We start from the raw sequence: 27,876 nt of genomic DNA, 5'->3' as shown, positions 1-27,876 counted from the left end.
TTTGTAATTTTTATTACACACCTATTTGTATTTTTTATTGCTCTTCACTTTTTCCTAAAGATCCAGGTTTCCTTTTGGTGTCATTTATCCTCCTCCTGAACAACTTTTAGCTTTTTTTTTTTTTTTTTTTTTTTTTTTTTTTAGTGACAATCTGCTAAAGATACATTCTTTTTAGGTGCCTTTATCCTAACTTTTCTTTATTTTGCTTCATTCCAATAGGATATTTTCACTGAATATACAATTCTGTTTTGTTTTGTTTTTCTTCCCCAGCACTTTAGAGGTGTCCTACAGCCTTCTGGCTCCCATTGTTTTTGATGGGAAGTCAGCTTTCATTTATATTATTGTTGCTCTGTATGCAATGTTATTTTTTTTTTTGCTGCTTTTAAAATCATTCATCTTTAGTTTTTAGACATTTAACTATGATGTACCAAGGTGTGATTTTCTTTCTGCTTACCCAGCTTTGGATTTACTAGCCTCCTTGAATTTCTAAAAATTTTTTAAACACAGTTGGAGGTGAACAAAAAAACCAACTAAGTGTTCTTAGAACTATAGGATTACAGAACTTTTATTGCCAACAAAACTGTAGAGAAGGTAATCTTTTATTAAATTATTACTTTATAAATTAAGCTGATGTCTAAAAGACCAACTGATTAGTATAACAATAACTGGAAACCTGAGTCTCTTATTCTCATTTTCTGTGTGTGTGTCATATGAATATGCACTTGTACACATCCACACCTGCCCTAAATTAATATACCTCTCAAAATAAATATATCAAAATGCTTATGTACACCAGAGCTCCTCCACTGCTAAATCAGGAAGTACATGATAATAGGTTTTTCCACTGAGATTTTCTTTGTATTTAGTAAGTAGTCTTTGATATGATACTTTTGATAAATTCCAAATATAGTTACCCCCCCTTTATCCACAGAGGGATATGTTCTTAGACACTCCCCCCCAGTGGGTACTTTACTTGAGAATGTGGATAGTATCAAACCATATATGTGCTATTTTATATATTCGAGTTAAATGCCTTTTTCCATCTTAACTAAGCACTGTGACCATAAATTGTGCAGTTTAAGGTATAGAAAACAAACTGGCACAAATTTGTTTTTTCTTTACAGTTTTGATAAGTTTCATTTTTACCATAGATCATAACAACTTCATCATTCAATTTATTTTCTATATTATGTGAAGGCCTTACACTATTTCACTTAAAGTACTTCCTGGCTTATCTATAGCATATATGCATTTCCAGCATCTCCCCTCTTGTGCCTTGGAGTCATTATTAACTAAAATACGGATTACTCAAGGACAAGCACTGCAATACTCTGTCAGTTGATTTGATAACCAGTATGACTACTGACTGACTAATGAGACATAGTCTGTACAGTGTGGATATGCTATACACAGGGAAGATTTAACAGGTGAGAGTAAGATGGCACAAGATTTCATTATACTACTAAATACAGCATATAATTTAAGACTTTTGAAATACTTGTTTCTAGAATTTTTCATTTAATATTCTCAGACTGTGTTTGGTGGCAGGTAGCTTAAACTGTGGAAAGTAAAACCACAGAGGATTCAATTGTATCCTATTCCTCAACAACGCTCAATATTTTTAACATCCATTGTCGATGCTTGACTGAATCAGTTGAGTTCATGCACATATTTTCAATAGTAATTTTTTTTTTCTTTTATTATTCATATGTGCATACAAGGCTTGGGTCATTTCTCCCCCCTGCCCCCACCCCCTCCCTTACCAATAGTAATTTAATGTTACTAGTTTTTTTTTCTTTTTTGCACTAAAAGTATTGAATATCTTAATTATAGTAACAGAAGTAATATATTTAATTTTATTTATCTTCAGAAAACTTTCAAATGTCAGTATTAGAATTAATAAAACTATTGAGTAAAGTATAAGACTTTATGGAACTTCTTTTTGTTCTTTGAATGTGTTCCGTTGACATAAAATTGGCAGTTGGCAGAATTCCTTTGGTGTGTGTAGCAGTGGGATTGAATGCAGAGCCTTGCGTATTACTACTGAGTTACACCCCAGTCCAGAATAATTCTTTTTCATTGTGGTCTTGTTACTATATGACATATAGTTAGATTTGTTTCTATTTGTAGTATGGGAGCTTGAATTTTTTTTAATTTTTTTGAATATGTAAAATACGTATATGGAATAAAGTCAAAATTTTATTAAAATATATACTTGAAAGTCTTACTTTCATTTGTATCCCTTACCCTGTTCCCATAGGTACTAACTGCTATTGGTTTCTGGTTTATCTTTCCAGTTTTTTTTTTTTATGAAGATAATAAAATCCCATATGTATTTTAAACATATTTTAAATTAATAATTAGAATATTTTATTTATTTATATATATATATATATGGTTCTCTACCTTGCTTTTTTATCTTAATATATCTTGGAAAACACTGTATGTCACTTCATAGAGATTTCCTCATTCTTTTTCCTTTTTTCCTGGCAGTACTGGGGTTTGAACTCAAGCCTCATGTTTGCTAGGCAGGCACTCTACCACTTGAGCCACTCTGCCAACCCTGTTTTTATGTTGGGTACTTTTGAGATAGGGTCTCACAAACTATTTGCCTGGGCTAGCTTCAAACTGCGATCCTCCTGATCTCTGCCTCCTGAGCCACTAAGATTACAGGTGTGAGCTACCAGCACCCAGTGTCTTCATTCTTTTTAATGACTACATAGTACCATGTTGTCTGCATGAACTATGGTTTTCTCCATTAATAGAAGTATTGATGATACGTGGATTATTTTTCCCCCAGTTCTTTGCTATTCCAAATAACGCAGATTTGTGAAACTGTGCATTTTGTGTTCTAATTAGAATAGTTTCTTTTTGTAGAATCACTGGCACATAAGGCAAATGCTTATGTAATTTTGTTGTGTTTATCACATTCCCCCTAAAGAGGTTGTAACCATAAGAAGTAGGGGGTCTGAGTGTACCTGTTTTTCAAGAGTGTGTTGTCAAACTTAAGTATCTAGATTGTATGGCAGTGGTAACTAAGAGGAGTTTTAATTCATCCTTTGGTAAATGAGTTTAGACTTTTTTTCATGTTTAAGTGTGACTGATTTTTGTTTGTTTTAGGGGAGGCAACACTGGGGTTTGAACTTAGGGCTTCATGCTTACTAGGCAGGGGATCTACCACTTGAGCCACTCTGCCATCAAGTGTAACTTTCTTTCTGTGTATTTCCTATTCATGTCTTTTAGTTATTTTTTCTCTTTGGCTTTAGAATTTTTCCTTCTAAAGTTTTACAGGTTTTTTATATGCTTGAGAAATTAGCCCTTAAGAGATAATGATGTTTCTCCTGGTTTGTCACTTTTATTTTTTTCCATAAATTTTTTACTAGGGTATATTCATTATACAGGGGGGATTCATAGTGTCACTTGTCTTTGACTTGTTTTGGCAATCCTTTTTGGGTTGCCATGCAGTTTCTTTTTATATATTTGAGTTTACCAATTTTTTTCCCTTTAAAACTTCTGACTTTGGGATCAAATTAGAAAGGCTTTATTCACTCCCAAGTTAAAAGGAATTAGTTTTTCTTGTGTTACTTACATTTTCATTTTACTTCTTTTAGTTCTCTGATTCATTAGTATTTTATTCTGGTGACTCTCTTGTTTAATGTAAAATATGGACCTGACTTAGTAATTTTCTAAATGGTCATATACTTGTACAAATACCAGTCATTAAAAATTACAACTTTCTCTTCAGTTGTTTGGTTTTGTTTGTTTGCAATACTGTGGTTTGAACTCAGGGCCTACATCTTGAGCTTTTCCACCAGCCCTTTCTTGTGAAGGTTTTTTTTGAGATAGGGTCTTGGGAATACCCAGGCTGGCTTTGAACTGTGATCCTCCTGATCTCTGCTTCCTGAGTAGCTAGGATTAGAGGCATGAGTTGCCAGCGCCAGGCTTTTCTTCAGTTATTTGCAATGTTACCTTTATCACATTTTCATGTGTATTTAGACCTCTTTCTGTTTTTTTTAATGTTCAGTTCCTTTAGTCTTGCATTCTTGTATTAATCATGTAAACTTCCTAATGTGTTTTAATATTTGGGATGGCTGCCTTCCCTTTCTAAATACTCCCATTTTTGTGGACTTTCTTGGATGTTATTACTTTTGTTTATTTTTCACATGAACATTAGCATCAACTTGTCTACTCTTACTTTTTTGGGGGAGAATTCACCTTATTCAAGAACATAGGATGTTTTTGTCAAGTCTGCTTTCTTTTGTCTTACCAGATTGCTTTCCATTGTAGTTATATATAATTAAATTCATATATATTACTCTATTATGACATTTATATATGTATTTTTTATATCTATTATATAAGTATATGTATTACATAGCTATGTTGTATAATTTAATATATATATATATAATGCATATATAAAGGTTTCAAGTTTTTTTTTTTTTCTTTTAAACTGGAGTTTGAACTCAAGGCTTCACACTTACAAAGCAGGTGGTGCTCTACTGCTTGAGCCACACCTCCAGTCACTTTTGCTCTGGCTGGCCTTGAACCTTGATCTTTCTGATCTCAATCTCCCATGTAGCCAGTACCATAGGCTTGAGCCCCCAGCACCCAGCTTAAAACTTTTTGTTATAGAAAATTCATACATAAATAGAAATTTTAAAATAATGTAATAAATCCCATATATTTATACCCAGCTTCAACAACACAAACATATTCATAGCTGAAGTTCTTAATTTATAAGCTTGGTCCCTTCTTGACTATTTATCTGACATGACAAGGCTTTATTGCTCTGGTCACTATGACTCATGGGAAAATTTCTAGATTGAACTACATTGGGTGCCTCATTTATATAGTTTATTTTTTTTAATGTGAAAAGTAATTGCTGACCTTTGAACTGTTTCAGATAGCATTTAAGTGATGTTTAAAGAGCAATTTATAACAAAACGAACAATTTTAATCCTAGTCCCTATCAAAGTATAACTTTTAAAGTGAAAAATCAAAGTTATTACATATTTAGAATGAACATGTCAGAGGTCTTAATTCAGTTCATTAATGAGGGAACAAGAAACATGGTAAACTGTGTTATATGTATTTGAGAACTTGAGTTTATATTGTCCTTCTTTTAAAAAAAAGTTTTAGGGTAAAATTGCTAGATTAATGTCTTTAGGTTATCTTTTCTATTGGACAGAAATAATTTACATACCTCCTGGACACAAGCCTACAGGTTAATAAGTAAATTCACAGAATCTGAGTCCTTTATTAATAGTAAGAAGCTAAAAATATATAAATATATTTGTTTAGAAAATCAAATAATCCTTTAAACATGTTAAACCAAAGACAGTAAGCCATAGCCCGAGGGTCAAATCTGGCTGGACAATTGTTTTTGTGAAGAAAGTTTTATTGAAACTTAGCCACACTCAATTTACTTTTTGTCTGTGGCTGTTTCTCTCTAATGGCAGAGGAACATAATTGAGATAGGCTACTAGTCCACATAGCCTCAGATAATTTACTATTTGGACCTTAAATATGAGATCATTGGTTCCTATATCAGTGCTTCAGGGTGATATTGAAAGGACATTCCACTATCTTGTCCTTAGTTGTGGAACTGGGGTAATTTTCTCAAAGAATCCAAATAAACATTGAGATAGGAAGATCTACTGTGATATTTCTCTAACTTACGGACTTTGAATTCCCCCCTCTTCTTTGTGTGTTTTTACTGTAGTGCATGTGTCTTTCTGTGGTGTCACTACTTTTCTAGTTTTCTTTGTATCCTTTCCTACAGTTCTCCCTTCTCCTCTTGCTCTATGTCTTACTTTACTTTTTTCCCTTCCTCTTCCTTAAATGGCCATAATAGGAATATTAATGTATTTAAGATATTTATTGTACTGGAAAAATTTTGCATTCCCTGTTTTAATTTAGGTCAGTTTAAACTGTTAAATTTGCCTGAAAATAAAACCAAAAACAAATCAATTGGAGTTACCAAAGTTTTTGTGGTTTTTATTGATGTCTTCTCTGCCATTCATCCTCACCCAATTTCCACCCCAAGTTGTAGATTTCAGTTTAGGAAAAAGTTCCCTACATTGTTTTAACTAAGCAAAAGGAGCAGGGAGAAAACATAGAAAAGGACTTTTCTTAGTCTTGAATTTCATGTTTTAGAATAATTTAAAACTTTTTGATGTGTAGTTTTATATAGGAAACCTGAAAGGACTCCTTAAAGTGTATCTCACGAGGTACAGAACAGTTAGCTTTTTAGTTTATATTGACTGTGGGTAGTTGGGTATTTAATGATACAGTCTGATGACAGAGTACAAAACTGGAGTCCTGCTGGGTAAATGCTCTATTTTCCTAAGGGGTTTTAAATATAAACATATGCTTTTCTACTTAGAAAATATTAGATTTAGTGTAGACATTCAAAGAAACTCACTTACTCTTTTATCCTATATAAAATCAGAAGTGGTATTTAATTTAAAACAAAGATTTTACTACATAATAATATTTTTCCACCTTCAAGATAAAACAGGAGAGAAAGAGTAATACCGACATTTTTTATGAAGTTGTGTGTTTGGAAAGTGAATCAGAAAGAGAGAGAAGGAAAACTACAGCCAGTCCTTCTGTTCGCCTGCCACAGTCTGGATCTCAGAGCTCAATGATCCCTTCTCCTCCAGAAGATGATGAAGAAGAAGGTAAATAGTATAGAGAGCTTAATTTGTATTTAGTGGTAACAGATCATGCATAGCATTAAAATTTTATCAGGGGATTGGTAATGTGACATGACACTTGGAATTCATTCAGTAAGTACTTTGTATACAATGAGCTGTGACAGATTAGAAGATGATTAACATTGGATGTTCTTTAAAGTACTTGCAATCAAATTGAAACAATTAGATTTTATAATTAGTGCTCTTTTAAAAATCAGTTTAGTACTAGCTTGGTGTATTAGCACATTTTCTTTTAGAGCAGCTTTGACAACTACCTAAAGTAGTTGAATCATCTCAACTGATTCATTTTACAGGGACAATTTCACTTGCCAAAACATGACTTCTACACATACCCTTTCATTAAATAACGCATGTGCATACATATACCCCCCCAGCACAGTTTTGTTTTTATGATGCTAAATAAGAATCCACCAGTTTTTTTCATTTCATGCTATATCTGTTGAATTAATTTGTTCTTCACTATTAAAAGATATATAGAAGTGAGGTATGCAAGGAAGGGGCACATGAAAGGGAACATTTGAGAGTCCTTTTCTAATTTATAACACAACAAATGCTTTATTTTTAATGAAAAAAGCTGATTATGACATGCAGTCATACGAGGCATATATCTATGGTAGGTTCATAGGAAATTCATAGAGGAGAATCCATTTTTCATGTGGAGAATGTGGTAGTGCATCCTGAAAAGTAGTTTTTTGAGTTGGGGCTTTATAAAGTGCAAGAAGAATTTTAGAGGGATAAACAGGCTATTTTAGACATAGCCTAATAAGTAGCTATGATTATACATGGTTTTTGCAAGGTTAGAGTAAACTGACTTTCTATTTCCCATTGTCCCATCTAATTCCCACTGTCCTAGTAATTAATCACCTTAGGGTCACTTATTAGTGGCTAGCAATTACTAGATGCTTTTATGATAGGCAGATGCTTTTAATCTTGAAAAATAGTATTTATTATTATTCTCATTTTGCATATAAAGAAATGGAACCTCAGAAAAGTGAGTTTGCTTCAGGTCCCAGGTAGAAATTGGCAGTCATGATTTGAATCCAGGCCTATGAGTCCACTATCTGAATCATAGAAAGTATAGCCAGTCTGGCAAACCATTGAAAATGGAGAAATTTATGTTAGTGCCTTTGAGCTTTTTTCTGTTCTTCATTCATCCATAAACAAGTATGTCTCACATTCAGCCTGTATGACCAGCAAAACTAAAGATAATGTCCAAGTCATAATGTAATGAAGTTTAACAGTGTAATGGACTTCTAAACCTGACTTTAAAAGTCAAGCTGTTAGAAATACTGTCTCTAGTGAAGATGCAGATTCATGCTGCAGTCATCAGAGGTTTAAAGGTTTAAATATTGAACCTTCATTTAGGTAAATTAAGACTCCTATATTCTCCCTGGATACCCTCTCACCCCCAACCCCGCCAAAAAAATGATGAGGACACATGCACCCAGCAGTGGACATGTAAATTGGTACAACCATTTTGAAAGAAAGTTTGTCTGAAAATTTCAAAGTTCTTAAAGTATCCAGTTTTTAACTCAGGAAGTCTGTTTCTTGGGCATATGCCCACTGAGACAATGAAATAGATTCATCCTGATAACTTTGTAGCAAAAAGTTGAAAACCCTTCAAGTGTCCAACAAAAAAGGATTAAGTAGATTTATTAGTCCATATTTTTTTTCCTGCTTTCATTATATATTTCAGATTTCCTCTTAGGCCTATGTCAGTGAACCTGGGCGTGAACCCAGGGCCTCAAACATCCTAAGCATGCTCTCTATCACTGACAGACACCCCCTAGCCCTCTGTGTCACTTTTTTCACTACCTTTACATCTCATAATCTCTAACTTCTTGCATTTTCTTCTTAATTACATAAGGTTTAAGTAATTCATCTTTGTAAAAAATTGAGAAAGTCATAAAGGCATAGAAGAGTAAATTATCAATCATGCCTCCATCACTCAGAGTTAGTAATTACTAATGTTTTAGTATAATTCATTCCAGTCTGTTTTCTATTTTTTTATCATAGATCACACTGAAGATTTAATTCTTCATATTTGTATTTTACATGTTATTTTGCCATATTATTGTGTAAACATAAATGTCAGTATACAGATACCATGTATACATGTATCATAATTTATTCCACCATTTTCTACTCTCCCTTTGTAGAAGACTTAGGTGGCTTAAAATTTTTTAACTCTCATATATAAAAACTACTATACATGTTCATGCATAAAGCTGTTTACTTTGGATAAAGAAAGGAAACATACCATATTTTGAGTCTTGTAATTTTTAAGTGGCTCTTTTCCACAGTTGACCTATAAAGACCTATGTAGAAAGAAAATAGTATTAAAGAGACTAAAAACATTCCACCTTGAACCAGTTTTATTTTATTTGTATTTATAATACTAAAAATAAAAATTTTGACTTTATGCTTCAAGTAAAGTCTTTATATTAGATTTTCACATTCCCATGTCATTCTTCTGACTAGCATAGTCATCTCTGTTACACTTTTATGTGTGTTTTGTTTATTAAAGATAATGATGAGCCTCTCTTGAGTGGATTTGGTGATGTATCCAAAGAATGTGCAGAAAAAATTCTTGAAACATGGGGAGAACTGCTGTCAAAATGGTAAGTTGTAATAGAATAGCTCTCCTTTTTATCAGCAATTTATTTTATAAATAGAGAATCTTACCTAACTATAATACTCAGTTTAGAACCAGTAATCTAAACTTATGTATGAGGTTTGCACTTATATATGTCTCTTTTTATATGTTTATAAGGATAATAGTTGAGTTCTCAGAATATCAAAAACCTAATAAATCCTTATTGCTAGAGAAAATATTTAATCCAAACATGGAATACCTGGGCAGAGTAAAGAAAAAAAGAGGTCCTTTATATTGAAGAGGTTAGGAGCTACCGACTGGTTAAGATAATACCCAATTATCAGAGAAGTTTAGGGGATGTTCACTTAGTGTGTAGAGCCATAGTATTTTTCCTCATCTGTGATTTTTCCTCATCTGTGATAAGTATCTAGAATGGCCGAACAGAGTGTCACAAATGCAGTATACGTTACCTTCTTGCTTGATTACTTTTCCTGTTAATATGTGTGAAACTCAGGAATTTCTCATTATCTCAAGAGATGGTTTGGGATGGGAATGTATGTCAGTAGTAGATCATTTGTCTGGCATGCTTGAGGCCCTGAATTCACTCCCCAGTACTGAAAATAAAAATGGTTATTAGGGTTGTCATTTAACCTCCCTATGGACCTGTTACTTTGGGGTTTCATTTTTCTCAGAAGTTTTAACTGTTGAGATTTTTTGCTCTATTCTTAGTAAAGTTGTGAATTGTCATTGAAAAAAATTATTTCATGCCCTTAAGGGATAGGACTACAAATAGCATCATATGTTGTATTACACTCCCAGTACTATACATTTTTGGCAAAACACTGTGTGCATTGGGAAATGTCAGATGTGTACAAGAGAAAAAGTCTAACCAAAGCATGGTTTGTCTTTAAGTGGTTTTAATACATGAACTCTGCAAAGGACCCTATGGGAATAGTTTTCTGACATATTTTTATATTTCTTTACAATCAGGAGACAAAACTACTGATTGTTTTGTCATAATTATATTTTCAGTTCATTGAATTTTGAAGCATTTGACTGCTACTGAAGAATTTCATCGGTATAGGAGGTTTCTGCTCTAAAACAGAACTATAATTTAAAATCTTTGATACGGTTTTATAATAGTATGTTTAAAACCATCTGGTATAGTATTTCGATTCTAGAATTAGATTTTATTAGATGAACCTACCAGCACTGTATGTAATGGCTTAGAATTTGCTTTGTTATCAAACAAATTGTTTGATATCAACTGTGTCCTCCCATTCCCTCAAATATATTAATAAATTTCCATCTGTCTCTATTGCCCTCAGGTTGCTTCAACTATTGTTGTTTGTTTTAGTCTTGTCTTCAGAAATAATATAATAGACCTTTATTCATTTCATCATTATTTTCCCCATCCTATTTGTTCTGTGGGTAGGAATCATCATAATACCACAGAATTTTAGATCCTGGAAAATAGATCTCTCCTCATATCTTGCCTATTCTACTTCTAAGCTATATGGTCTTAGGCAAGTCAATTAACTCTTCTGAGTCCATTTTTTCATTTAGAAAATAGTAGTCTATAAAACTACCATTCAGGATTATAGATTAATAATAATAACAATAGATGTCATGATTGTAGTTGTAGTAATCATAATAAAAACTAATGAATTTGCCATATGCTAGGTACTATGCCAAATTATATGCTATATTTCAACTCTAACAGCTGTATGAACTCGTATTCACAAATGAGGAAAATGGCTCATAGGTTAAGCCATTCTAATTAGTAAACTGGCAGAGCCAGATTTTTTTTTTTTTGTGGGACTGGAGTTTGAACTCATGGCCTCAAGCTTACAAACTTGCAAAGCAGGCATTCTACTGCTTGAGCCATGCCTCCAGTCCATTTTGGAGATGGGGGTCTCATGAACTATTTGCCTGGGCTGGCCTTGAACTGTGATCCTCCCTACCTCAGCCTCCCAAGTAGCTAGGATTGTAGGCATGAGCCAATGGCACCCTGATCCAGAGCCAGAATTTTTAACACAGCTAGTCTGATCCTGAAGCTGGCTATTTAACTCTCTATTAAATTTTAGTAGTGGCATTAGTGTGCTTGAGTATAATTCTCTCAAGTTGTTCTTTTTAATGTGACTCCTAAGAGATCTAGTGTTCCCAGTATAAAACAGAATGCTGAATGTATAAAGTTAATGTTATTAATTATTCTGAAAATTTTATCAGTATAAATTAAGAGGGTTAGGAAACTTCTTCTGTGAAGGGCCAGTTGGTGAGTATTTTAGACTTTGTGGCCAATAATATTCTGTCACAACTACTCTGCTGCTACAGTACAAAACAGTCATAAACAGTATCTAAACAAGTAAGCATAGCTATGTTTCAATAAAAGTTCATTCACAACAAAAGGTGGTGGGACGTGTTTGATCAAGGAGTCATAGTGTACCAACCCTTGAATTAATTAACAGATCTACTTTTTTTTCTTTTTTGCTGGCAACTCAACTTTTACATAATTAAATTTATTTAAACAAGTGGAAAAACTGTATTAAATTGTCCATAGCTTTCACATTAGGGTATGGTATCATAGAACTAATCATTTTTTAAATTTTCTCATTCTATGAGAGTAAATTTGCATTACTCTCATAGAATTCTGGAAACATGAGAGAAGTCTCAAGCCTTTTTATAATTTGATAGTGGTTCTTTGATGTTAATGACTTTTGCTTCAATCTGGTAGTTTCTGGAGCTTTTCTGTGTCAGGTTCATGATTTATTGACTTAGTAATAGTGACTCTCAGAATCACAAAGGATCTATAACGTAGAGCATTTATTAGTTTTAAGAGTTTGAAAACTACCACAGTAAATTAACTGATCTCTGGCCTTCCTTCTCCATATATAAAACTGAAGATACAATGTCTACCTCGCTGATTGTTACAGGATCAAATAAGATACTATATACAAAAGCACTTGAAAGATTTATACCAACATTTGAAGACAAGTTTTATTTTCTTCATTATAGAGATAAATGAAACCCAAATACTTCAGTAACTTGGTTTGATATTTCAGTGGTACAGTAGAAACTTCTTAGCCACCACAGATATTCAGAGAAGTTACTTGAAGAAAGATATAAAAACTCCTAAAAACATAATTGAAATGTTTTTTTCAATGTTTTTATTTTATTTCTGAGTGATCATATATTAATGAGATTTCATTTTAATGTTTTGATTTAATCTAACGCATATAAATATGCAGTTCATTTGTCAATTTTGATGTAGGACCAAACTCTTATCTTTGACTCTGTGTCCACAAATTGAAATTTTGCTTTATGTTTTTTTATATAGGTCACAACCAAAATGCACCATCTGTGATTTTTCAGTTCTCCCTTTTTTTAAAATAATAATGTAAAGATACTTAGGAAGCAGTTTGCAGAATCTGTATAAATTTTTGTTCTTTCCTCCACCCAGTCTCACATAGTTACCTTGACCACACCTAATCCAATAGCACTGTATGTTATTATGTTATCTTATCAAGTCTTTGTAAATCATTTAGTTTAGTTTTCATAAAAATAACTTTTTAGAGAATCTTCTTTTTATAAACTAATGCGTTATGGCTTTATTTTTAGGCATCTCAACTTGAGTGTGAGACCTAAGCAGTTGTCGTCCTTAGTGAGAAATGGTGTCCCTGAAGCTCTTCGAGGAGAAGTGTGGCAGCTTCTAGCAGGCTGTCACAACAATGACCACCTGGTAGAAAAATACCGAATTCTTATCACAAAGGTAAGGAACAATAATAGTTCCTCGTTACTATTAATCATTTTAGAGTTTTGTGTTGAAAGTCATTGTGGTTATTCAACATCCAAGAATTTCTTTTATAATTTATTTAAAATAAGAACAGAACTATTATACGTCTAGCCCAGAGATGTTTTTTTTTTGTGCCACAAAGAAGGTACAAGGTTTTCTTCCTTGATTGATGTCTCCTAGCCCATTGAAAACATCTTAATCTTTTCTGACTATAATTAAATTTTTAGTTAGCGCACTTGAACTATGAAGTGTGTAAAAATGTTCTTTAGTTTATTTTAACTCATGTCACATGTCATAGAAATCTGCTCTTGGTAGAGGAGGCCTAGATTTAGTTTCTGCAATTCTAAGAAAATAATTTTGCAGTCTTAAACCACATTCTCTTTTAGTTCATACCTATAAAATGAAAAGTCCTTATTTTTACAGTATCCCCTTCTCAAGGTATTCTTCGAGGTATTCTTCAAAGTTTTGCAAATACAGCAAGAAAAACTATTCCTTGAATAGCATACAAGGATTTCAAAGTAGTTTTCTGCAAGGTTAAGCAGTGTTTTGTGTCTTTGTGTGCCCATGCTACTGGATTTTGTTTATGATTCTCAAGTTCTGAAAGAGTTTATTAGGAAGCAGCTTATCCAGTGATAGGCAAATCCAAAACCTGAGTTATGAATGGATGTTGCTCATAGGCCTTAAGAATATTTGAGAATTTTTCAATGTGACAAAAGGTGATACCTTTTTGAAGAAAATATTAAAACCTTATTAGGGATGAATCATATCTTCATAAAGCTGTTATTTAATACAAAAATATCTTATGTGAATAACATTTACACATAAGATAGGACTTTTCCTCACTAGAAAATATGACTTTAATGTCCTCAGAATATTAGTGTTCCTTCTCATCATCTTAATCCTAGACAGATGTTCTTTGTTTTAAGAAGTGGTGATGCTTATTCCTTCCATTAAGTTGATATAGTTGTTTAAGTAGCATCCATTGAATGCATATTACAACCACAGTGCTGGAACTAGGAGGTCAAACATAAGAGCAAGTACCTGTCACGTGATAGAATGTGTCTGAAAAAGCAAAATGAGAATCATGAAAAAGGCGTGATTAATTTAACCTGGGAAAACGGGAATCTTTACCAGAAATCCATTTGAACTGGGTTCCAGATAAACGTTCTCTAGACATGGAAGGATAGGAAGAGCATTGTACTCTGGTATGAGTGGAGGCCTAGAAGAACGTTTTATAATACATACAACTAGCAGTGGAACATTTTTAATTTTTCTTAAAGCCATATGTTGGGTTTGTGACATTGCTTTTCTAGATCTGCTTTTGAAGTCCTTTGAAATGTGTGGGCAAAAATGATTGAAGAGCTTTATTACTTTAAACTCAAGACTTTTGAGTTTAAAGGCTGTTTCATACAGATAAGTTAAGACATGAAATACCTATGATCTTTTGGATTCTGTTTGTCTGGTTCCATGGAAATGGTGACATCTTTCTCTAGAAAAGGAACCTGGTAGTTATATATGTAGAAGACCATCTGTTAACAAAATCTGACATTGAATCGATGGTCTGTGTACATTGGTGATGTGCACTTTAAAGTTATGCATTTAGCTAGAGCCATAGAAGGTTTTCAGTTTAAAATGCTGGTAGGTGATCAGAAAATGCAAAGTATTTAAATCATAGTATTTAAATCATAATATTGGTGAATGCTGTTTTTTTTTTTTAAAAAACAACACGGAGGTATGTGATGTATGTTAATGTTGATTTTCTTTTGTGTCTTTCTGGAAATAATAGATATCATGGTATGGGATTGGTAGCTGACTCTTTTTTGTAGTACGGGGTTTGAATTCAGGGCTTCATACTTGCAAGGCAGGCACTCTACCACTTGAGCCATGCCTCCAGCCATTTTTGTTCTGGTTATTTTGGAGATTGGGTCTTGCTTTTTACTCAGTCTGGCCTGGACCACAGTCCTCCTATTTTATACTTTCCACCATAGCTGGGATGATAGGCACGCACCACCATACCCAGCCTTTAAATTATTTTGTTTTGAACTTTGTTAAAATGTAGTTAAATAGTACAGTATATACTTGCTTACATCTAACTTATTTATACTCACCCATTTTGGTATTGTATCAGTAGTTCATTTAAAATTTTTTTTTAATTGCTGAAGCTATTTTTGTGAATAAACTACACTTTAAAAAAAATCTTTTGGTCCAGTTTTAGCTATAATAAATAAAGTTACTGTGAATATTATTGCAACTGTAGTAGTATTTATACATGTTATCCATATGTAGACAGTATTTACATTATCCATACGTATTACTAATTTCTAGAACATTTTCTGGATATACTGCCTTTGTCAGATACGTGCTTTGTGTTCTGAAATCTTACATGTGATACTATTGTAGAGATTTTCTTTTTTGTAGTAACTTCTTCACAGACTAAATTTAAAGTAGGAAAGAAGGAAAGAATTATTTGATTTTTAGAGTAAAAACCAAAAAACTTAATTTGGCAAAAAACAAAGTAAAACAAAAAACTGGATGAATATCTTTGTCTTTATCATCTTGCTGTAGTTTTCGAGCATGCCTTGTGAGGGGTGCATATAGGGCATTTTCCTATATATATATATATATTTTTTTTTTTCCTTTAGTTCTAGGGATCAAATGTAATCTAAGGTCAAATGACCTTTAAAATGTAGACTACATCACATATTCACTGCTTGTTTCTATAAGCAGCGAAGTTAGTTTGGAGTCACTGTTTTCCCCATTTTCCTTTTGAAAGTGAAAACTTGTGTTTTCATCTCAGTAGGGATTCAGGAAGGAAACAATATAACAATAATAATAGCCAGCTTTTTTGAGCAGTTAATATGTGTCAGATGCTATGCAAAGGGAGGTGTAGCTCACCTCAAAGAGTGTCTGCTTTGCAACCATAAAGTTGTGAGTTCAAATCCCAATTCCACAAAAAAAGGAAAAAAAAGTTACTGGATTTGGATACTAGGTAAAGCACTTTATATCCAGCATCTCTTTAGTCCTAATAAAATCCCTGTGAAGTGGCAATTAGTATTTCCATTTCAGAAATGAAGAAACATTAACAGCCACCCCTTCACCCAGGGAGAGCTTAACAATATACTTAGATTCACTCCACTAATTAAGTAAATAGTAGAGGTAGGATTTCTATCTCAGGACTGACTCCAAAAATGGTTCTTTTCCATTATCCTAGTTGTTAATCCTTAGAACATAGTAAAAACTTCATTATACAGAAATGTACACATTTATAATTTCATGGAATCACATAAATGTAAATATGATTATGTACACATTTATTTAGTTTTTTGTTTTTTTATGGTGAGACTAGGGTTTGGACTCAGGGCTCCCTACTTGCAAAGCAGAATCTCTACCACTTAAGTCATCCCTCCAGTCCATTTTACCGTGGTTAATTTAGAGATGGGGCATTGCAGACTATTAGCCTGGGCTGGCTTAAAACCACAGTCTTCCTGATCTCAGTCTCCTCCCAAGTAGCTAGAGTTGCAGGCCTGAGCCACCAGCACCCAGCATATTTTGCTTATTTTTAGGTGTGTTCTTTTATTTAATCATTTTCCTATTGGCAGGCCTTTACTTATATTCTGATTTTTAGCCTTTAAACTGTATGTTACTAAATGTCCCTACAGACATTATAGATGTTTGAGTTTTATGGATAGAGTCTCAGGAAGCATGATTACGGGATCAAACAGTAGCATGATCTTTTTAACTATCTAATTGACTTATTTCGAGTTTAGTTCTCTAGAAGAATTGTGCCAGTTTCCAATTCTACCAGCAAAGTAACTGTTGACCCAAATCCTAATCAGTTTTAGTTATCATTATTATTTGACTTTTTTTCCTATCAGTGGATGTAAGCTATGCCAACATATCTTTTGTTTGCAGTTCCCTGACTGCCAGTAAATATGATTTGTTCTTCTCTGAATGACTTCTTCATGTTCTTTGTACATTTTTCTATTTAAAAGGTCAGTTTCTAAGCATTCTGTACATATTCTGTGTATTAGTCCTTTGTACCAGCATTATAAATATCTTGACTTAAAGCTGTATTTGGGCGGGGGAAGTGTTGTTTTTCTTTTTGTGGTACTCCCGTTTGAACTCAGGGCTTTGCACTTGGAAAAGCACTCTACCACTTGAGCCATGCCTCAAGTCCGAAAGCTGTAACTTTTATTGACTCTCTTATGGTTTCATGCCTGACAGTTTTTCATGTAGAAAATTATTTAATATCTTGCCTGTCTCTAGATTTTGTAAATGTAGTTTTCAAGATTTTTATTGCGTATGCTAATTTTTGTGTTTTTAATCCATCTGGCACTTATTTTTGCACATAGCAAAGGATAGGGATCCAATTTTAACTTTGTTCCAGATGGATAACCAGTTGGATTTCTCCTGTTTTCCTACTGAATTGCCCTACCATCTTTGTCATATTGTAAATTCTCATATATATTGAATTGTTCTGTTACTGATCTGTTTGCTTATCCCTATCCCAAACTGTTTTGATTGAAGAGGCTTTGAATTATGTTCTGGTATCTGGTAAAGCAAGTCTTTTCTCAGTGTTTCTTAATACATACTTGACTATTCATGCAAATTTGCCCTCCTATAAAAATCAAAAAAAAAAAAAAAAAACTTATCCAGCCACACACCAGTGGCTCATGACTGTAATCCTAAACTACTCAGGAGGCAGAGATCAGGAGGATCGTGTTTCAAAACCAATCTGGGCAAATAGTTTATGAGACCCCTATCTCAAAAGAAATCTATCATAAAAAAGGGCTGGTGAAGTGGCTCAAGGTACAGGCTCAGGGTTCAAGTTCTAGTACCACAAAAAAAAAAAAAAGAAAGAAAGTATTCAGTCTCACTACCACTGCCACACTATAAGGTTATATAGGAGTTCTAATTTGAGTTATGTTTAATTTACATATTAAATGAGGGTATAAATTTAAAATTGATATTATATCATCTAAGAAAAGGAGATATCTTTCTACTTGTTCAGTTCTTATTTTTATCTATTGAAGACTTCATAGTTGCCCTCATCACTTTTATGCTTTTTTGGAGTTTAATGTATTTCTGAGAATCACCTTAAAGTATTCTTCCTATAGCAAATGGAATTTCTTTCCAGTTGCTACAAGAGAGAAACATCATTGATTTTTAAATTTTCTGTCCATCTAACTTTTGATATTTTGACAAGTCTTCTGAACATTTGATATTTTGACAAGGTTCTTTTGAGATTTTCATTTGTACAGTAATACTCTTGGTGTGTGTGCTACTAAGTTTTCTTTTTACGTAAAATAGAAACATTGAGGTAGTTTTAAATGATTTTGGAGATAACTAGTATCCTCTCTAATCCCTAGTTTTCATTAAGTTGATTTTAGTTTTTCAGACTTTTGGAAAGCATGCTGTTTTTCCATAAATAATTTTTATTTTATTTAAGTGGTTTAATTTGTGGGTTGGAATTTTTATTAAGAACATCTACTGAATTTTGCCAAGAGCTTTTTCAGCACCTGATATTCATTAATATGGTTTTCTTTAATTTGAGACTTCTCAATGTTAACTATTTACCTTTGGCTTCAGGGAACAAATTTCTACAGAACAAGTGCCCTCGATTCTTTGGTTTCTGTTCTGTTTTGCCTTTGACCAGATTTGGAAGAGTCTTGTGGCCTCTTTTTTCCCCAGTTGCCTATAATTTCTACGGCTGTTTGATCCAAGGTTGGAATTGAGAATGAAGGGAAGAGGAAGCAACTTTATTGTTTGCAGCTTCCAAACAACAAACTGAGGAAAAAGGGCTTTCCTCAGACCCTTCTTTTTTTTTTTGTTTTTTTTTTGTAAACGTTTTGTACTAATGTCTCTTTCTGTTCCTTTTGATTCAGTGTTTAGTATTAATAATTCAGTATTAATTAAATTGGAAATTTAATCCAATGCTGCTTCTACAATAGATCCTTTTAATAATGAAATAGTAATGAAATAGCAACATATTTTGATGTTTCCCCTTCTTTCCATCCAGTTGTCCTTGTCTTTTTTGAAACTTATTTGCATTGTCTTCTCTAGTGATTTTCAGCTTCAATGTAAGAATATTTTGCTGTGCTGGGTATGGTGGCTCATGCCTGTAATCCTAGCTACTCAGAAGGCAGAGATCAGGAGGATCGTGGTTCAAAGCCAGCCTGGGCAAATAGTTCACAAGACCCTATCTCGAAAATACTTAACACAAAAAGGGTTGGTGGAGTGGCTCAAGGTGTAGACCCTGAGTTCAAACCCCAGTACCGCAAAAAAAAAAAATTCTGCTGTGAATTACAAGCTTTTTTCCAGATCCTAAACTAGTTGCAAGCCCATATAACCAACATTGATATTTCTTGTTGTTTGTCCAAAGAAACCCTGGAGGCCCAGTCACATTTTACAAGTCTGAAAAAATATTTACCAGTTATAATTTTATAATTAAGCATTTTTTCCTTTTAAAATAAAAATCGTGTAGACTTACAGTGGGCAAAAATTGAATGATACTCAGTCATAAGAATCTGCCTGTGGACACCCTGCAATAAAAAGGGGATCAATTTAGCAATGAGAGTATTGGAAATGGAGTTAAAAAGAGTGAGTAGTAGTCTCAGCTCTGTCACTAGCATTGATGAACTCAAATGAGGTTCTGCACCTAGGACCATTAGTTTCCTCTTCTTTAAAATGACAATGCTAAAGTAAGTGTTTAATCTTCATTTAAGGTTTAACATTCTGGAAAATTGTATTCTGTCAGCCCTCTGAATCTGTAGAGTCTGTATCCATGCATTCATATCTGCAAATTTAACCAACTGGTGATAGAAATTTTTTCAAAAAGTTGCTTTTATTACTGAAGATACAGACTCTTTTTCTTATTGCCTAAACAGTACAACATAATAAATATTTGCATAGCATTTATATTGTATTAGTTATTATAAGTAATCTAGAGATGGTTTAAAGTATACAAGAAGATTGTATGGGTTATATACAAATAATACATTATTTTATGTTTAAGATGCTTGAACATCTATGTATTTTGCTATGCAACAAATTGGTCCTGGAACCAATTCCCCCTAGATACCAAATGAGTCCTGCTTCAAAACACAGGCCATGATTCCATTTCACAACTAGGTAGTCTTCCTGTGTGTTTCTATAGTAAATTATGTTGTGAATAGACTTTAGAATTGTGTTGTTTGTTTCCACATAACAATTGCTATGCTCGGTCCTTCTAAATTTTTACGAAAATAATTTTAAGTCCTCATATCTCTCTGTATGTCTTAGCTGTCTAGGAAGTTCTAAAGGTTTCTTGATTTATAAGAATATAAACTTACTGGGTTTAGCCTTATTAAAATTGCTGATTGTTCAGTTTTTCAAAAAAATTAGTAACAAATTACAAAGGGATTTCATTGTGGTTTTTACATGCATACATATAATGTACTTTGACCAAATTCTCCCGGTCTTTTACTCTTTTTTTTTTTTTCTGTCAGTGAGACTGGGATTTGAACTCAGGGCTTTGAGCTTTGCAGAGCAAGTGATCTACCACTTTGTATTACTTGTTCTTAACGCCCTCCAACCCCATCCCCCTTTTCAACAGTTTTCAGTAGGTTTCATTGTTTTTGTACAATAGTTGACAGTTTTTAGCTCACAAAAAATTTCATATGCTCCAGCCTAATATAGATTCAGTTTCCTTTATCCAAAAATTTTGGCAAGGATGTGGGGGAAAAGGAACCCTCATACACTGCTGGTGGGAATGTAAGCTAATACAACCACTATGGAAAACACTTTGGAGAGTCCTCAAAAAACTAAAAATATACCTGTTATATGATCCAGCAATACCACTCCTAGGGATATGCCCAAAGGAATGTGAGTCAGGTTACTACAAAAGCACCTGCACGCCCATGTTTATTGCAGCTCTATTCATAGTAGCTAAGCTATGGAAACAGCCAAGATGATCCACTACTGACAAATAGATTAAGAAAATGTGGCATTTACATACAATGGAATTTTATTCAGCTACAAAGAAGAATGAAATTTTGTCATTCACAGGTAAATGAATGGAACTGAAGGACATCATCTTAAGCAAAGTTAGCCAGACTCAGAAAGTCAAAAGCTGCATGTTCTCTCTCATATGTGGAATATACACCTAAATACAAATGCAGCAATATTATGAAACACTGGGAGGTCATGTACAAGAGAGGTAGGGTAAAAGAAGGAAACTAAGAAGATGAATATGGTTGAGATACTGTCTTAGAAATCTTAAGCCGGCTGAAACCACCATAAGAAAGGGACTAAGGTAGAATGAAGAAAAATAGAGGAGGTGAATCATTTGGAATTATAATACATATATAAATGGAAATATCACAAGGAAACTCCCTGTGTAGCTTTTACCTTTATCTATAAAATCAGAGAACTGGAGGACAGAACAGGTCTGGCAGGGGTAGGGGTGGGGATTGTACCAGTGGGAGAGGGGAAGTGGCAGGAAAAGAGGGTAGGAGGGTGAATACAGTGCAAAAATGTTTACATACATTACATATGTATGTAAATGCAAAAATGATCCCTGTTGAAACTATTCTAGGAATGAGGGGGGGGGCCAATAAAGGAGAGTGGTGGAGAGAGTGAATTTAATTCAACTGATACATTGTAAGAACTTTTGAAAATGCCACAATGTACCAGCACCCAGCACAACAATAAAGGAAAAAAAAAAAAAAACCTTGGAATCAGAAGTGATTCAGATTTTGGAGGGTTCCAGATTTTGTAATACCTGCATAGCTTTACTGGATGAGCAAATCTTCTGAAAATTTGAACTCTGAAATGCTCTGAAATTTGAGGCTTTTTGAGGTCAGCACTCAAAAAATTTGAAATTTGGAGCTTTGGACTTTAAATTAGGGATGCCCAGCATGTATCCAACCTGAATCCAACAGTTACCATACTGGGGCTTTACTTGAAAGATCTTCAGCCTAAAACACAGAACTTTTGTTGTATTGGGCGTCTTTTGTTTATTCAGTGCCAGTCCTGTGCTGGCTTTAAGGATATGCCCCTGAATGAGATAAACCTGTTCATTGATTTGAGAGAGTTTGCAGTATAATGAGAGAAATAGCCAATTAAGTACAAACAAGCACAAAAAAATTCCTTGGGCGTTTTAGATGAAAGAATACATATTGCTGCAGTCCAGATGACATGAAGAATTTTTCACCTACGTTTTCTAAAAGGTCTCTTGTTCTAAAATTATCCAGGACGTGACTATTGGGCTTGGGTAAGGTGGCAAGTGTGGTGTTAAAAATCAGAGAGAATAGTATGTGCTCAACAGTGAGAAAAATCTTGGTAATTTTGTAGATTATGAATAGAGATAAGTCTGGAGAGGTAGGGAGGGGCCAAATCTTAAAACGCATCATAAAATTTATCACGATTTCTGGCAATAGAATGTAATTGAAGCCTTTTATTCTGTTTTGTTTAAGTCTAATTTTTTTTGCAGTGCTGGGTCTTGAACCTAGGGCCTTGAACATGCTGGGCAAATGCTGTGTCACAAAGCTATATCCCCAACCCAGATGAAGTATTTTAAGGAGGCAAGTCATACATTCAGCAATGTGCACTATACAAAGTGAATTAGTATGTCTGTCTAAAAGCAGATTGTCTTGATTCAAATCTTAATTCTACTGTATTTAAGCTATTTGCCATTGGGCAATTTAATATACCTAAGCTTTGGTTTCCTAATCTGTAAAATGGAATAATAACAGAACCTTATTTGTGTGGTTGTTAGAATGAACTTGGATAATACATGAAAATACTTAGTACAATTCATAGCAGATCATATTAAATATAAATAACTTCTTAATTACTGTTTTTGTTACTAGTTTTAGGTAGCTTAATTATTTGAGCTACCTGGCTTTGAATGGAGTAAGATTAATTGTATGGAGCTTATTAATAATTTGGACAAGAGATAATTGTAACTTGGATTGAAGTAATAGCAAAGTGTCCCTCCTCCCCCCCTTAGTTGATGGGGAATACACTCTAAGACCCCCCAGTAGATATCTGATACTTTGTAGATTACCAAACACTATATTTACTGTTTTTTCCTTTATGTACCTATGATAAAAGTTAAATTTAGGCACAGTAAGAGGTTAAATAATAAGTAATATAAAAAAGAACAATTATAAAATACACTGATAAAAGTTATATGAACAAAGGCTCTCTGAAAATATGGAATTTTTCATTCCATATTTTCAGGTTGCAGTTGACCTTAGACAACTGAAACCACAGAAAGTAAAATCACAGAAAGGGGAAATACTGTACTATTTGAGAGAATTTTAGCAATAGAATCCTTAGCACTTGCTTAGTGTTTGAATAAATGTGGGAGAGGGAAGAAAATGAGTCAAAATACCACTAATCATTTTTGAATGACAGTGATATAAATAAACCCACATCAGCTGCACTAAATAATATGTTAATCAGTCAATATTTAAAGCTCATTTTTACAAATAATAAGTGATAGAGAATGCTAAGAATTGTACTTTATGAATTTGAATATCTGACATTGATTTTATTTCATCTATAGAAGTTAAGCCTCTGAATGGGTTCGGAGAATAACATATAATTTGAAGTATTTTCCTTTGGTTTGTTTCATGTTTCCTTTCTCTTCTGCCTTGTTTCCTTGTTACTTCTGTCATTTCTTAAATTTCATTTTATTATTTTTACCTACTTTATCATGTTGCCTCAAATCAATGTCTTTTCTACAGGTCAGAAAACACCTCAGCTGAAATGAAATGGTTAAGCACTAGCAAGTTCATATAGTTCATCTTGTTATATTCTTGTATCTATAAGAAATTTTAACTGGTGTTATGATTTAGATTGAATGCCAAAGACTGTCTGAAGAATTGTTGCTGTAATCGCATCAGAACAAGTAGAATTGAGTTCCTTGAAGTAGGCACCTTAAACCTGGCATCATCTTTCTTGCCAAATCAATATGGGAGGACATCTTATAGCCAGTGTTTTTTTTGTTGTTGTTACCAGCAATCTTATTTTGACTGTTTTTCCCCCTCTCTTCCTTGCTATAAAAACAGTATATAGAAAGCTATACATAAGAAAAATTTTAAAGTCATTTGTAATCCCACCATCCAATAAGTACAACTGATTTCTTTTTTCCTTCCACAAGGAAGGAAATACACACAAATGGTTACTCTGCCTTAAAAAACATACATACATACATACATATGTATGTATGTATGTATATTTAACTGAAGAAATATATGTTTACATTTTTGTGAGGATATAAATTTACTTCTGCAAGTCACTGACAATGTTTCTCTTTGGAAGAAAATGCTTTTCTTTAGTTCAAAACAAAATAAGGCTTGTTTGATTTGTCTACATGTGACTGTCTGCCCTTTTTAATAAAGTTTCCTATATTTTAATTGTAGTTCCTAGAGTGGTTTTACTAAAATAGAAAAAGCTGAAAGAACTGTTACTGTACTGATAATAACAGCTTATAGTTTTATTGTATTATGTTTTTAATTCCTTGAAGTTATTGGCCAATGTGGTATCTTTTTTTATCAGCATAATTCTCTAATTGTATTCAAGAGAAGCTGAGATGTAATGAGAATAAGTTACATACCAAAATTCACAAGTAGTTGAAAAGCCTGTACTCTTTACTTTTTAAAATAGTAACTCTCAGAAATCATTGTTCGATGAATCTTTTGTTCATTCAATAAGCACTCAATAGGTGGGGGGTTCAAAAATAAAATTTATGGCAAGTATACAGAAGAGTAAGTAACCTGATTTGTTGGAGGGCAAGGTGATTGGAAGGGCAATAGGTAGCCTTTGACTCTTTGGAGATAATAAAATACCATAGCAGAATTTATACCTTTGAATATATTATCAGGGAGAAATAAATAAATTAGGAAAAGTAACAAAACCAGAAACTCAGATGATAATGATGGCATAAACTAAAAGCCAAAAGGAGGGAATGACATAACCATTCTAGAAATAGACTCCTGGCATTTAGTGACTAAGAACATTGCATTGAGGGAGAATACAGTCATGATGATTCCTTAATCTTACACCAAAGTGCCTAAAAAGGTGTTGGGAAAATATGAGGCTTATATGATATTTTAAAAATGTATTCAGTTTTCAACATATTGCAGATCAAATCTCTGAAGACATCTAAATTAAAGATGTGAGTCTAACAGGCAAATTGAAAATGGAAGAGTGAGCCCAGGGGTAAAGTCAGGCCTGGAGACCTAGGCAGAGCGAGTATTTGTGTTCGGGGAATAATTCGTGTTATATCATCCTTCCTTCTCGCCAGGTATCTTCACTTTCCTTGCGTATGCATCCCCTTGATGTATTTTAGTAGTACATGACAGTATTGTATCCAGAGAATAGCAATTTTGTGCTTGAGAACTATGCCGTCACAGTAAGAGAGGAGCCCACCCTCAAGTAATTCAGTATGATTGGTGTGAAAACACCGGTTCTTTAGGAAGGATATTTTTGATGTATGAGAAAAAAATAAAGTTACATGCCCCTATGTCTGGGTGTTGATAAGCTTCTTGTGTACACCAGCTCTATTTCCTAATAACCCTGTGAAGTAGTAGAGAGTATTATTCTCATTTTACAGATAATGAAACTGAGGTTAAAAATGCTAAGTAAAATCAGAGCAAGGATTTGAACCAGATGGATGTCCCTTTAATGCTATCAGTCTTTTTAGTGAGGCCACACTATGCCATGTTTTCCAGTAGGCCTGTCAAATAATGCTAGCAGCCTTATACTCAAATAGGTTTTTTAGTTGCTGGCTTTCATGTAATAAGCACAGTGCTTCAGGTTTTAAATGCAGTCCATTGAATTCTGGCTATAGGTGGTCTTTTGCTACAATTAGAAAGTATATGTATGAAACAAATAAACATGAAAGTTGGATTACATGATATATATCTCTATTCAGGTACATAGACCTGCTTTACATACCAGTGTTTACCTTCTTTTACTCTACTGGGAATACAAAATTTTATTTAGAAAAGTGAGTTGAAAGTTCAGCTCACTTGAACTAAAGTGAGAAAAGATACTAAAATTACAACATGCCTGTTAGCATCCCACTCCATGTTAGCTGAAAATTGTCATCATTTTATGACTTTACCTGAAAAAAGCACAATATAATCCTAATTTGCATTGTCTTAAATAGACAAAGACTATATTTGTATGAAAATTTTCTGTAACTTTCAAGTTGTAGTGGGAATGGGTACATTTATTTTTCTGACTTTTGTTTGTATCCTTGTGTACTGCTCTCAGCAGAGTAAAAGCAAAAAATGATATCTCAAAACTATAGGATAATGAGGGCTGGGAATCTAGTTCAGTGGTAGAGAACTTACCTAGAGTGCACAAGACCCTAGGTTCAATCCCCAGCACTGAAAACAAAACAAAACAGAAATCCCCCAAAAAGAAAGATAACTATAAATAGTGTCAAATAACAGGAACCATGTAATTTCTCTATGTGTGTACTGTTTTTCCAATATGAAATTAAGCAATTTTTAAATTTTTTCTCTTGAAAAACTATTTTTAAAGTTTCTTCATGCTGGTCAATTCCCAGTGAATCATTAGAAAACTAATGCTCAGTATTTAGCCTTCTAGCTAGAACTTCTTGTGCAGCTAAAATTATGATCTCCCAGTTGCCTTACTATTAACACATTTTCTTTCTTTAATACTGTTCTTTGTTCTTAGGAACATACTACACAAAAATAAGAATTTCCCCTCACCATTGCCCCTCTGGCAGTGTATCATTCTAATTCCTGACTCTTTGCTCTGGTTACTACCCCTTTTCCTTGCAAAGAGCCTGGATTCTGTTTATCTGCTAAAGAGGGGGATTCCAGACAGACGAGGAAACAGCTTTCAAATGCCGCACTGCAGGCATACTAAGTAATTCCCCCATTGTGCAGTGTGGAAATTAGGGAGACGCCTCTGGTGATGAATTCTAATGAGCCACGAAGGATGTCTGAGTGTGTGTGTGTGCACACATGCGTTTTTCCCTTCCCCCTTTCTTCCATTTCCCAAGCCCCCTCTTCTCCTTGTTTCCCCTCCTACTCCTTTATCCCCTCCCTCTGTGTCTCAGTTCTGCAGTACTCTGGCTGAAGCACATTCCTGCGTTGCAAGGCTTTCTGTTAAGGATTTATTGTGGCCTTTGTTTGGATTGCAGCATGCAGAATTGCAGGTAACACTCTGAAATTGAGCTAAACAGATAAATTCTATTAAAATTTTTTCAGAAGTAAAATATTACATTGGATTTCATGGAGAAAACAAGTTATCTTGGCTAATTTTTATTAGTGGTAATTGTAGTGGAATGCTTTTCCGAATTGCTGTAAGCACATTCCTTTTCTTCCCCAAAAGGGTCAAATAAAAGAAAATGGGAGTAGATCGATCTATGATTGCTTTTCTTTTATGTTGATCTTGAAAGCTTGGTGTTGCTGTTCCTCCTTTGTAAAGACCAGTTATGTAGGGTGCTACTGAAGATAGCCATAAATCACGGTACCAGGAGGGGTAGAGTGGGAGGATTGAGGCCAGCCTGAGCTAGCTAGGTTCTTTGATAAGGGCACTGGATGCAAAATGTAAAATACTCTCTCCTTTTCTTCTATCAGCTGTTCAGAGGAGACTCATTACAACTCCTGCTGAAGCTCCTAATCTCCTCTCTCCTTCTGCCCCTTCCCCCTACCCTCACTTGGCCTGAAGACATTGTCCCCAGAGTTTGTCTTACTTCCCTGGTGCTATGTGTATGGTGAATCTGGCACTATGGC

General features: G+C 33.8%; 1 protein-coding gene across 13 annotated transcripts in view; it reads left to right on the top strand.

Annotated features, from left to right (window-relative positions):
• The window catches only part of Rabgap1 (RAB GTPase activating protein 1), a 166,582-nt gene that overhangs the window by 56,467 nt on the left and 82,239 nt on the right, over positions 1 to 27,876 (top strand). For all 13 annotated transcript variants that reach the window (XM_074051047.1, XM_074051045.1, XM_074051044.1 and 10 more), the window contains 3 exons: positions 6,515 to 6,686; positions 9,250 to 9,343; positions 12,937 to 13,087. In XM_074051047.1, coding sequence (XP_073907148.1) covers positions 6,515 to 6,686; positions 9,250 to 9,343; positions 12,937 to 13,087 — 417 coding nt within the window. The remainder of the gene's footprint in view (positions 1 to 6,514; positions 6,687 to 9,249; positions 9,344 to 12,936; positions 13,088 to 27,876) is intronic.

Source organism: Castor canadensis, chromosome 13 (genome assembly GCF_047511655.1).
Source record: "Castor canadensis chromosome 13, mCasCan1.hap1v2, whole genome shotgun sequence".
In the NCBI taxonomy this organism is placed as follows: Eukaryota; Metazoa; Chordata; class Mammalia; order Rodentia; family Castoridae; genus Castor; species Castor canadensis.
The sequence above is the reverse complement of the archived record's forward strand: the minus strand, read 5'-3'. Positions and strand labels throughout refer to the sequence as shown.